Source organism: Hylobates moloch, unplaced genomic scaffold, assembly GCF_009828535.3.
Source record: "Hylobates moloch isolate HMO894 unplaced genomic scaffold, HMol_V3 SCAFFOLD_13, whole genome shotgun sequence".
NCBI lineage: Eukaryota > Metazoa > Chordata > Mammalia > Primates > Hylobatidae > Hylobates > Hylobates moloch.
This window is the reverse complement of record NW_026652288.1, coordinates 41,228,305-41,241,770: the sequence shown is the minus strand read 5'-3', so window position 1 is coordinate 41,241,770 and position 13,466 is coordinate 41,228,305. Positions and strand designations below refer to the sequence as shown.

Below are 13,466 nucleotides of genomic sequence, written 5' to 3'. Positions count from 1 at the left end.
ATTTAGGCTCACAGACAATTTGAATGGTGAGTAGGACAGGGTTTTATTTGGTGAAAAGGAAGAAAAGGGGGAAACAGAACTCTCCCTGGGACAGTGTCCCATGCTCCAGTGCTTCTCCCACTGAAAGACTGAATCTCAGGTTCTACACAGGAAGAGGAGGGACCAGCTCCTTCCCACTGCAAAGGGCCGAAACTTCCCGAGGCTCCACCCCATGGGCAGGCCAGTTGGCGTTTCTCCAGTGACCCCCCTCCCACCTGGCTGTGTCAATGGCAGTATGAGATACTTCCATTTTTTTTACAAATAGTTAAAAACTCTGCCTCATCAGTCAGATCTCCGGGCTGAGAGAGATCCTGAGTTTGCCCCACCATTGTATTGCTTTGTGGGTCAGAAGAGAACTGGTTTATCCAGCAGCCAGGCATGGAGCAGGCCTGGGCCAGCACAGAGTGACCCAAGGCAGTGCCCTGACCAGAGCCACAGACCTAGCTTTGCACATAAGTTGCCCACTCCTCCCCTCGACAACCGACAACAAGCCCTCACAGTCACTTTCTAAATTCTGGATGACGTGATTTCCTATTACAAACAAGTGACATGAGCTTTCAAAGCAAAAAAAAAAAAAATTCTGCCTCATGTTTCTTCACTTACTATTGATCTTGAGCACATTTCAAACATTTCTTTAGCCTGTCTGAATTTTCTGCTGCATTATTTGACCCATCTAAATGTATGAGTATCAGTGCTTTTACTTTTTAGCAATGTATGTATTTTCATATAATATTAATGTTATTTTTGCATCATTTTATCTAAATTACCTTTTTTAGTCATTTTTTATCATTATACAAAGTATGCATACATCACACTGTACTGCATAAATATGTACAATTTTTTTATGTCAATTACAAATAAAAATATTTTTTTAATCCCCAAAAAAGAAAAAAAATGCTGCTTTGTATGATTACTCCTGAAACAAAAGTGTTAATACTACAATGAACAGAAGCTGATTATTTCTGTGATTTTTCTTAGCTTTATTTCCTCCCTTTGCATATGTGTTCTCTATTTTTCCCTTTATTTTACTTAGTCTCTGCATCTCGTTTGCCCTGTCATTTGGTTCCTTGGTAGTCCCTAGCCAGCAGGGTGCAGAGTCCCAGACAGTGCCTTTTGTTCAAAGCATTTGTTTGGATTATAAATATAATTTGATGACAAATTCAGACTGTTAGGCTGATTCCATTTCAATGGAGTCATAATGTATCTCAAATTTCCTTTGATAAACTTGCCATAAAGACCGTATCTCATGCTATTTAATTGTTCACCTTGGTCTATTTGCTCATTCTAAAGAGTTTTGTGGCCAGGTGTGGTGGCTCATGCCTGTAATCCCAGTGCTTTGGGAGGCTGTGGTGGGGGCGGATCACCTGAGGTCAGGAGTTAAGACCAGCCTGGTCAACATGGTGAAACCCCATCTCTACTAAAAATACAAAAATTAGCCCAGCATGGTGGCAAATGCCTGTTATCCCAGCTACTCTGGAGGGTGAGGCAGGAGAATCGCTTGAACCCGGGAGGTGGAGGTTGCAGTGAGCTGAGCTCGTGCCATTACACTCCAGCGTGGGTTACAGAGCGAGACTCCATCTCAAATAAATAAATAAATAAATAAGACTGGGTGCGATGGCTCACGCCTGTAATCCCAGCACTTTGGGAGGCCAAGGCAGGTGGATCATGAGGTCAGGAGTTCAAGACCAGCCTGACCAAGATGGTGAAACCCCGTTTCTACTAAAAACACAAGAATTAGCCACTCACAGTGGCAGGCGCCTGTAATCCCAGCTACTCAGGAGGCTGAGGCAGGAGAATTGCTTGAACCCGGTGTGAGGGGGTGGTGGAGGTTGTAATGAGCCGAGATCACACCACTGCACTCCAGCGTGGTAACAGTGAGACTCTGTCTCAATAAATACATAAATAAAGAGCCTTGCTAAAATTCTTAACATATTCACTGATACGGTTTCTCTCTGTGTCTCCACCCAAATCTCATGTGGAATTGTAATACCCAGTATTGGAGGTGGGACCTGGTGGGAGGTGATTGGATCATGGGGGTGATTTCTGATGGTTTAGCACCATCCTGCTCGTGCTGTCTCATGATAGAGTTCTCACAAGATCTGGCTGTTTAAAAGTGTGTAGCACCTCCCCCTTTGCCCTCTTCCTCCTTCTCTGGACACATAAGACATGCCTGCTTCCCCTTCACCTTCCACCATGATTGTAAGTTTCCTGAAGCCTCCCCAGCCATGCTTCCTATACAGCCTGCAGAACTGTGAGTCAATCAATCCTTTCTCTTTATAAATTACCCAGTCTCAGGTGGTTCTCTATAGCAGTGCAAAAGCAGAGTAGTATATAAATGGAAATATTGCTGATTTTCTTCCTTTTACCTCTATTAGAAACAACAATCCCTCCAATCATGGAAAAATTATGACCTGCTATTAAAATGAATTATTTAATGGCATTCTTTTCAAATATCAATAGCTGACATTTACTGTGCACTTATATGTCAGCCTCTTTCTTCTGTGCTCTTCGTATGTGTTAACACATTTTATCCTCCCCACCACCTTAGGCAGTGAGTAATATTGTAATTCTGATTTTACAGTAAGGAAATTGAGGCACAGAAAGGTTAGGCTACTTGCCAAAGACCTCACAGCAAGTAAGGGCAGAGGCAGGATTTGAACCCAGGCAGTCTGTCTCATGAGTCTGAGCTCTTAACCATGAGTATGCTACTACTCAAACTGAATTGTCCTATAAATGCTATTTTGCAAGCGTAATTAAAGTTTTGTAAACTTTGCTTTCACTGATTTATGAAGAGCCACATTGGCCCAGGGAGAGAAGGTGGGTTTGTGAAAGTTTATCATTGTAACAGTCCTGCTGAGCAGTCATGGCCTCAGGGATCAGCAACTCTTTCAGCCCTGATGCTGGGAACAAGAAAAAAAAAAAAAAAAACTTTCTGGTTTCACTTGCAGGCCTTAAGTGGGAGGTGGGGGATGGGATGGGAACTGAGAAACAGAGACATCCATTGTAGGTATATGTTAAGGGTTGGCTTCTCATGCCTTTATATCCTTTATATAAATGAAATATATTATCCATTTTTTTCTCTCCCTAAATGGGCTTCCAGACTTAAATATAAGCTGATTACAAAGAAGCCTGGGAATTTTTCTCTACCTAATTCTCACTCAGCATACCCTGAAGTCCAGCAACTGCCCCTCTCCCACCTCTGCATATATCCACTTCCTATTTGTAGTGCAGTAGGAGTAGGCTGGCCTTTGTGCCACCCCTACTGGGGAGAGATTGTGTCTTTCATCTCTAGTCTCAAGGTCTAGCACAGTATCTGGTATTCAGACACTCAGTAGCTGTTTTGTGGATGAATAAATAAAATCAGTATACATTGCACCCTGATACCTGAGCTAATGTCTACCTGATTTTAGAGTAACTGTCACCATACATTGAAAAAGGCGCTAATTATAAGAGGTGTGTGTAGACAGGCCAAAAGCATTTCCAAAGTGTGAATTCAGGAGTGTTTTATAAATGTGTAAGTGTCTTTGCAGTCACCTCCAAGACCATCCTCACTGATACATTGTTTTAGTTTTTATGAGGTCTGGGCTAGCCCAGCTCTCAACATGAAATAGCAAAAAGGCATCTGTTGGTCTGCTTTTACTGTACCTCAGTTCTGTCTGCTGCTTTGCCTTTGGGAGACAGTGGCCTGCACGTATCTGCTTAGAGCCTGGATATGAAGGCCCAAAGCCTGCACTGTTACTTCTACATCATACCTTAGACACTGTCAAGAATCATAACTACCCACCGTGCTATGTGCTTACATTCTGTCATTTCATCCTCATTTTACTTCGAAGGAACTGGAGCTCAGGGACATTAGGAAACTTGCCCACTTAAGAATTGATGGCATTGGAACTCAAATCCAGGTCTTCCTGGTTCCAGACTCTGTGTTCATCAGCAGGTTTGGCCAGGTATACTAAAGAGCAAGAAGTCTGGAGATTGCAGATGTAAAGATCATGGCACACAGTGTCCTGAGTGCTCTTTTTGAGGGAATTCCTGCCCACTACCACTGTCTCAAGCCGCCAGAGAGACAGCTTGCCCAAAGAGAGGCCATAACCTGGAGGGAGGTACTGTGGCTGTGTTAGGTTCCTGGGATTCTGCTGAAGGTGGCCCTGGTGGCTTTCCCCATGCACCTGAGAGTTTCCTGGGAAACAATGGGCTTGAGCTTCCAAGGCTGCGGTACTACCCCAGTGGTTTGGTTAGTCTGGCACTTGCAGAAATTCAGCTACAGTTAGAGTCCTCTTATGTATTGATTGTAGAAAATAGATCTTTATCTTAGGTAGTTGATAAGAAATCCAAAGAATGTAGTTTCTCAGAAGAGCTTTTAGTGATTAATGGATTTAGTGAAGCAGCAGGCTATATAGAGTTAGGAAATATTGTCACTAACATACTGTTTTTCATCTCCCTTCCCTGCCAAACCACCACATCATTTCTTTTCTGAGAGGCCATAAATTCCAACACTAACCATATTTCACAAATGACTTAGAAATATTTGTCATCGCTTTAGTCCAATCCCAGGTATGTATTGCTGGTGCTATTTTGGAAGCTGAGAATAGAAAAGAACAATGCCAGGCGCATTGTAGATGTTTAATAAATATTTGTTAAGTGAATAAATGGATGGACAAGCTTACTATAAAATGGGTTCTTATCCTTCATTTGATTCTCACCTATTTTACTCATACTGTATATGAGACAGTTTTAAGAATCTGAAGGTACATAAACATGACTGGTACCCTGGCTCTTCTTACAGGACAGTCCACAATCTGGGTGGTACACAGAGATCTGTGACATATAGCTAAAGTGCTGTGTGCTGAAAACTCTGAATGAAGAGCTGTCTTGAAAGACGATACTTGTCTTGGCAGTCAGAAGAATAAGATCCCTCTGGCTGAGAAGCCAGGGAACACTTAGCCATAGGTGAGATTTAAGCTTGCCAGGGAGAATGGGTCAAATGTCAAAAGGAGGAGGTGCTGGGGGACAGCAGCTCAGGGACTTGCTTGGGAGAAGCTACAGAGGCAGGAACGTATAAATTCTGGGGAGGGAGCCATAAGTGACTGACTCAGAGTGGTACACAAATTGCTGCTTGGATGGGTGTTGGGACCAGTCTGATAGCATTGAACTCCATGGTAGAGGGAATCATGTCAAGTTTAAGAAAAGGTCGAAGAGAATGGTAACAGGGAAAAGGCCCTATAACTGTCATCGTGGATTCTTATTGTCCATTCCCTCTTCCTCCATACTAAATGAAGTCACCCCAAGCCATCCTGCATATCTCCACCAAATTATTACTAAGACACTGCTTTGACCATACTATCTGCAACACTGTGAATTCACCAACACCTATAGAATACATTATGCCCTTCTTAGTGGGGGTTTCAAGACTCTTTGGCCCATGCCAACTTATCTAATCTTATCCTTCAGCTTGTTACCCAACCATCTACTTTCCAAGTTCTTCCCTGGACCCCTTCTCTGCCATCTTGGTCTGCTCATGCCCACCTCACCTGTGCACTTTCCCGCATCTCTGCCTTATTAGAACTTTGCTTGTACCATCTTTCTAGCCTGGATGCCCTCCCTTCAGCTGTGCCCATCAGAATATTGAAGGCCCATTTTTTAGTCTCCAAAATTTTAAACTCTTAGAAGATGGAAACCAAGTATTTCTTTTCACACCCATCAGTGGGTTATGGGTGGTAAGCACCAAGCACATGTTGAATACATAAATATCTTTCATCCCCTCTTTTCCTCTATTCCTACATATAACTAAGAGTGACTGTATCCCTTAGATAAAGAGGCCTTCCAATTGTATGATACTTTAGACTTTCCAAAGGTTGTGGCATAGCAGTCCAAAACACCTCATCTGAAGCCAGGCTGTCTGGGTTCCCACCATTGCTCTACCAGCTGTGTGACCTTGGACAAATTACATAACCTTTCTATGCTTCAGTTTTTTCATCAACATAAAGGGAAGAATAAAGGAAGAAACTCATTAGAGTTTCTAGAAGGATGAAATATGTTATTTGTAAAATGCTGAAAACTATGTCTAGCACATAGTGAGCATTATATAATGCTTGCTAAAGTAAATTATATATATGTACATATCTGTATATATTGTATACATATATATAGTAAATATTCAATAAAATTTAAATTTAAAAAAAAACACACAGGGACACACAATTTGGCATCCATGACGACTTTGTAAAATAATCAGAGGCATTAAATAATTTACCCACACCTAGTAATTGTAGATCCATTCCTGGGATCCATGTCTTCTAACTTTTGAGCCAGTAGTCAAAAAGTAGAAACTATAGCATTAATCTGTTGATCTTCTCCAACACATATAGTTTTCAGATATATAGTGATTTCTTAACATGAAGTATTAAATTTGCTACAGGTATTTTTAAGGGCATTTTAAGGGCCCTTATTATTTTGATTTAAACTATAAGAGTAGTGTCAGATACATGATATGGGCATGTCAATAAGAAAAAAATATTAACTTCTGTGCAAGTTATCATATAGGATATCCCAATCTCCTAAGGAAATTCATGATGTGGGTCATTTTCTACTTGACTGTTTTTTCAGCAGTTGAGGAAAAATGGAGCAAGAAAGATAAATTATGTGTATTGAATGGAGAATTCTACATGAAGTTTTAGTAGAGAAAAATTCAAACAGGAAAATATGCTATGGGAGTACATTTACATGGCTATATGCCTGTCAGGTCATTTGGTATGCAAAGGCTTGTGTTTGCATTAAGCTGGTGGAGAAGCTGTTATTTTCTTTGCAGTATGTATTCAAAATGCACCTGTAAAAAATAAAAGCTTTCCTTTACTTCTCTGAAAAAGAAAGAGAACTGTCTGTTATTTTAAATACAAAATACATTTGACTTCTGTCAACAGCTTACATTTTAAATAATGCAGTTTGTACCTGCATTCATTATCTGCAATTAGAGTTCTCGAAAAAGCTTTTAGCGTGTATCTCCCCAACTTTTAAAATTCATTCATTGTAACTGTTAACATTTTAGTGAATAGTGGAAACCCTAAGTCAAATTGGAAAACCCAACAAAGACATTTGCTTTCCGGAAATTACCACTGAAATAGGTAGAGAATACTCAGCTATTGTGCTGAACCACATTATGATGAGATACACTCTTTTCTTTCCAGCGTTAGGTCAGACTCAAATGTTTTCCTTTTAACCCACACTAGTCAGTAAGGAACACCCTGCTGGCAGTCAGCACAGTATCCTTTCTCTTAGGCTTAGTTTGTGCAAACTACCTGTTTATACTAGTCCTCAGTGTCTAAGTCAAGCAAGAGTCAGAAGTTCAGATTTTTTCTTTGCGATAATATATTTAAAAGAAATATTTCTCAGATACTCGGAGTGGCCTGAGGTAACTTTTCATCCAAGTGTAATGAGAGTCACATGTTCTCATTTCCTCACTCCTATTAGCAAGAATACAGACAGCTGAGCAACTCGTGTGTGTGTGTGTGTGTGTGCACCCTCTCATTTTAAGATGTAACTGGAACCGTGTGTGTGTGTGTGTGTGTGTGTGTGTGTGTATGTACACCCTCTCATTTTAAGATGTAACTGGAACCAAGGCCCAAATATAATAGTATGTGGGTTTGCTTCAGGCAAGGAATAACAGAGCCAAGCCTAGAAAGAAATGCAAGGTGTGTGTAGATTCGTTGACCTTTTGCTGTTTGCCCAGCTGCAGGGTGACTCCCTTTTCATTTCCCAGCTGCTCAGCTGCTTCCTACTGCTATTTTATTTTGCTTTTAAACTGCAGTAGCCAACCAAACTTCTCCCAGACAGGTTCAATAATTACTAAAAACAGACAACTTTCCAATTACACACGGCTCAGAAAAAGCTGCCAGTGCTTTATAGTTTAGCCCTTACTTTGTTCTGGCTCTGTAATGCATTACCAGCTTACATTTTTAAGGAAAGCCATCATCAGATTTTATGAAAATAAGTAAAGATTCTTCGTTAACCCCATGTTTTACTCTTCAAAATAGTCACCTTGAGAACATGTGTTAAGTTGAACTATAAGAAAATGCTGATTTTCCACCTTTTTAATAACCTACAGAAACAGCAATTTCATATGGATTAACCTAAATAAATATATTTATTCCATTGATGCTTCCAGGTCTCAAACTATTTAAAAACTCATCTCTTGAAATGAGAAAAATCAAATTCATTACTTGAAAACATTGCATTATTCTCAACTTCTTAGACCTTAGTTATAAAATTGGCTCTGAGTAACGTGGTTATTTGCATATGAAATAAAGTCTGTCTTCTGGGGATGAGAATTTGACATAATTTATAAGAAAGTACTTCCATGAATGCTTAGCACTGGGTGCCGAGTTCAGTTGTGCTCCTTGATACATCCTTTGCATTGGAGTCATCACACCTTACATGTGTTGTTTCTTTTAAGGAGCATAATTGTGCTCAAAATACACAGGTTTTCTAATTCACCCAGATGTCTGACATATGAACGCATACTGAAATTATATTGGAAAAATTATGATTTTCAGGTAAAATCTGTGGCTCTGAAATCTGTGACTGTTACTCTCCTGTACCTAAGAATACAGAGATTACATACCGATTTATAGATACTATTATAAAAAAATGAATAGCTTGTTTATTATTTAAGAAAATATTTATTAAGCACCTATGTTGTCTGAAATACTTTCAGAGATAACACAATAGATCAGTTTATTTTAATTAGCTGAGTATAAAATTGGCAATATATTACTAAGTCTCAAAAATGTGCATATTCTCTAACGCCGCAATTCTATTTCTGAAAATTTGTCCTAGGAAATATGACACAATTTTGTACACAAACATTTTTTGTAACAATAATATAACCAAAATGTGTAATAATTGAGGATTCATTCTATAAATTTTAATACATTGTGAAATTGTTATGTTCTATATATTCCTAAATTTATTAAAATTCAAATTACATATATCATTTCTAAGAGAAGAAATTAGATATACATCAAAGGTTTTTAACACAACTTTATAAAGCAAATAGTTGAAATATCCTAGTTTTTAACAATGGGGAATTAAGTTATGGCACAGTCATATAGGCAAATACTATGTAGCACTTAAAATTATGTTTAGAAGAATATTTAATGATATAGGAAAATGTGCTGATATATAAGTGGCAAAGGACATTGTAATCTAAAAATTACAAATATAGGATGATCTCAGTTTTTTAAGGAGAGAAATCATATATGGCATTTTATTTTATTTATTTATTTATTTTTATTTTATTTTATTTTTTTGAGGCAAGGTCTCACTCTGTCTCCCAGGCTGGAGTGCAGTGGCACAATCTCAGCTCACTGCCACCACCACCTTCTGGGCTCAACCAATCCCCTCGCCCCAGCCTCCCAAGTAGCTGGCTCTACAGGTGCATGCCACCAGGCCCAGCTAATTTTTTTATATTTGTAGAGACAGGGTCTCGCTGTATTGCTCAGGCGGGTCTCAAACTCTTAGTTAGGCTCAAGCAGTCCTCCCACCTTGGCCTCCCAAAATGTGCTGGGATTACAAGCGTGAAGCCACCATGCCCTGCCCTTAGTTTTAACTGCCATCCCCTCACTACGGTAGCCAGCCATATATGGCATTTTTAAAGGAAGAAATGTGTGTATGTGTATGTATGTGTGTGTGTGCGTGTTTTCATAGAGAAAAGGCTGGAAGGCTTTATACTAAAATCTTGTCAGTGGTTATCTTCGATTGCTTTTTATTTTCTTTATTTTCTTTTATATTATTATTATTATTATTACTATTTGAGATGGAGTCTCACTTTGTCACCCAGGCTGGAGTACAGTGGCACAATCTCAGCTCACTCCAACCTCCACCTCCCAGGTTCAAGCGATTCTTCTGCCTTAGCCTCCCAAGTAGCTGGATTACAGGTGTGCCACCACTCTTGGCTAACTTTTTGTATTTTTAGTAGAGACAGGATTTCACCATGTTGGCCAGGCTAGTCTCGAACTCCTGACCTCAAGTGATCTGCCTGCCTCGGGCTCCCAAAGTGCTGGGATTACAGGCATAAGCCAGCACGCCCAGCCTATTTTTTTGTTTTGTTTTGTTTTTGTTTGTTTGTTTTTTTAAGAAAATAAGTGTTTTCTACATTGAACATAAAGTATTACTTTGTGGTCAGAAAAACAATGTTTTTTCAACTAAAACTATGTATGAACCATAATATTTACATTTTTTACTTTGACAAATAGATTTTATGCAATAAAATTCCTTTAATAAAGACTGTACTAATTTGGGTTTGGGTTGGGCTAAAATCGATCCATGAATAAATGGTTTATTCTGCAAATTAATAATGTAGAGGAGATTTTACAGAAATACTTTTAAGCTTAAGAGAACTTTTCAAGTACATTGAAAAGTATGCATAAGACTCCGTAAATCATTTTTTCATCAAATCCTGTCCTCTAAGTGCCTTTTCCTGGCAGATGAATTTGCATATTTCTGTGTGCTTTGTGTAGAAGCAGTAGTCCATAATTCACTTACTTTACTGACAATCTGACTTTTCCCCTCTGCCATTTGGAAGGTGGTATGTATATCGTACATGTCATATAAATGGTTTCCATTCACTCTCTAAATTACAGACAGACATCTTGTAACGATTTGGGTCACTTTTCCACAGGTGATGAAAACATACCATATGTATCATGCGGAGAGCATCAGTGCAGAGAGCAAGCTGAAAGAGGCTGAAAAACAAGAGGAAAAGCAAATTGGGAGATCTGGTGATCCAGTCTTCCATATTCGACTAGAGGAGAGACACCAACGCCGAAGCTCTGTAAAGAAGATTGAAAAAATGAAAGAAAAAGTAAGTAAAAAGACATTGCAGAGCTCTTCCGCCTTCGTTTGAGGATACAATACTAAGAACACTGATGCAATAGCTGATATCCACACGTTGTAAATTATTGTGAAAAGACATGCATTTCCTCCCATGGGAATGAGAAATGTTTAGGAAATGTAAAAATCATGTAATAACAGCTGGACATCGTTTAGTGGTGAATGCCAAGTATTCAATACACAGTGTGGAGAACTTGAATATTAACAAGGAGATTTCATTGCAAATGGGCCTGAAGCCCAAATACATTGTTATTATTCCCCATAGCTGGGTAATTTTAGTTTGCTATTTAAATCAGATTCAAAATGTACTTTTGGCAAAGGACTTTGAGGGTCATTTGTATATGGGGAATAAATTGTTAAGGTTAATAAAAATTCATGTATGTTTCTCTGTCTTGATTAAAAATGACTTTGCATTCTTTCCCAATGCCTGGATCCTCTTCATTCCAGAGACAAGCAAAATATTCAGAAAATAAGCTAAAATCGATTAAGGCACGGAACGAATATCTCCTAACACTTGAAGCCACCAATGCCTCAGTTTTCAAGTACTATATTCATGATCTTTCTGATTTAATTGATGTGAGTACTTGAAGTTTTTGTCTTTTCCATATTAAAATGAAATTAACAATAACCATATTTCATTGATTGGAAAATACTATCATTTCTTAAGACTGTTATTTTATTTAATACTCAGAAAGAAAAAAATACTTTTATTTAAATTATCCATAATACGAAGACACTATCATCTGTAAGATGCATGTGAAAAAGTGTGTATCCTAAAACCAATGAAAAATAACTGGTTAGATTCTGTGAAGCTATGAGAAGCCTGGTAAACTTAGCTAAAACAGGGCCCAGTCAGTCATTTGCAAGTTATGCAGTGGTGCAGCCCTAACTGCATTCATTAATTAAAAATATATTTATTGGGCCCCCACTACTGTGAGATGCTGAAGCACTCAGAAGCCATATGCAGCCCTTACCCTCTAGGATTTAAAGTGGAGAAGACAGACTTAAGAAATGATTAAATGGATGATTACTTTATTACAGTTGTGATCATTACTGGGATGCAAAATAGAGTGCACATAAATGACATTTATAGATGTAACTAAGTCTCTGTACATTCTCTCATAGGATATGATATAAAAAAGCAGTAATTAGGTTTATTTAGAGCTCTCCTAATACATATTCATTATATGTATGCAGCGTTTACTGCCATTAATCCCCAACTTTAACCCTCCACATTATTAATTTATCCTTTCATTCAGAAAACATGTACTGAGTAGCCCAGTCACTGTGCTAACACTGTAGGAGACTGCAAAGATGAAACACAAAAATCCCATGTCCAAAAATGCCACTGCCTGCAATAAAAGATAACAAGTGATTAAGTGCCATAAAAACAGCACAGATAAAGTCATAGAGGTTCAGAGGGTTATCTGCTGGAATTTTATTCATATACTGCTTTGTATTGATTGGATTCGACAGTTTTATTATAAAATATTTTATGGCTCATAGTAGCCATCATAATTTAAACATAGAGTAGGTTAAAACAACTTCATTTTTCTGGTGAATTTAAGTCTCATGTATTTAGCTGTGCCAAACCGTTTAGCCACAGTTTGGGATTTCTGCAAAAGAATTGTTGAGGGAAGGCATTATTTTTTAGCTTATTAACACTCTGATGTACCTCTTTTTTTTTTTTTTTTTGGAGACAGAGTCTCACTCTGTCACCCAGGCTTTAGCGCACTGGCACTATCTCGGCTTCCTTCAACCTCTGCCTCCTGTGTTCAAGCGATTCTTTTGCCTCAGCGTCCTGAGTATCTGGGACTACAGGCACGTGCTACCACACAGGCTAATGTTTGTATTTTTAGTAGAGATGGGCTTTCACCATGTTGCCCAGGCCAATGTTGAACTCCTAAGCTCAAGTGATCCACCTGCCTCAGCCTCTGGAAGAGCTAGTATTACAGGCCTGAGCCACTGTGCCTGGCCAGCCACCTCACCCAACCTCTGATGTGAATTTTTTCTTTTCGTCTCAAAACAATTTTATCCTATAATATCATAATTTGTTTATATAGAACCATATAGTAATACATAAAACCAGGGAAAATTTTCTTTTTTCATTTATTACAAAATATTTCATTCAAGTAATCACTTGATTATTTTAAATGCAGAAACTTTTTGTGTTGTTTTAAATACTTACTTATTCCAGCACCCTAATGAAATAAAAGGAAGTTTTTCTGTTACACTGCTCCTAGATTTCCTAAATAAAAGATTTTACTTAGTTTCCTGAGTAAATATAAGGAATTTTATAACTCCAGTTTTCAAACTTAAATCTGTCAGGTTTCTCCAAGTTATAGGGAATATAAAAGAACTAATATTCTTTCTTGCTTTTTTGATTAGGGTTCATTTTGGTAGTGATTGGAGTACTTGGCTAAATCCAAACCAATTTTTTTTTTTTTTTTTTGAGATGGAGTCTCACTCTGTCACCTAGGCTGGAGTTCAGTGGTACAGTCTCGGCTCACTGCAACCTCCACCTCCAAGGTTCAAGCGAT

The 13,466-nt window shown here is 38.5% G+C and overlaps 1 protein-coding gene across 2 annotated transcripts in view; it reads left to right on the top strand.

Moving 5' to 3' along the window:
* Positions 1-13,466, top strand: part of SRGAP1 (SLIT-ROBO Rho GTPase activating protein 1) — a 302,903-nt gene that overhangs the window by 206,401 nt on the left and 83,036 nt on the right. For both annotated transcript variants that reach the window (XM_032173165.2, XM_032173166.2), the window contains exons 5-6: positions 10,715-10,897; positions 11,374-11,502. In XM_032173165.2, the coding sequence (XP_032029056.1) occupies positions 10,715-10,897; positions 11,374-11,502 (312 nt within the window). The remainder of the gene's footprint in view (positions 1-10,714; positions 10,898-11,373; positions 11,503-13,466) is intronic.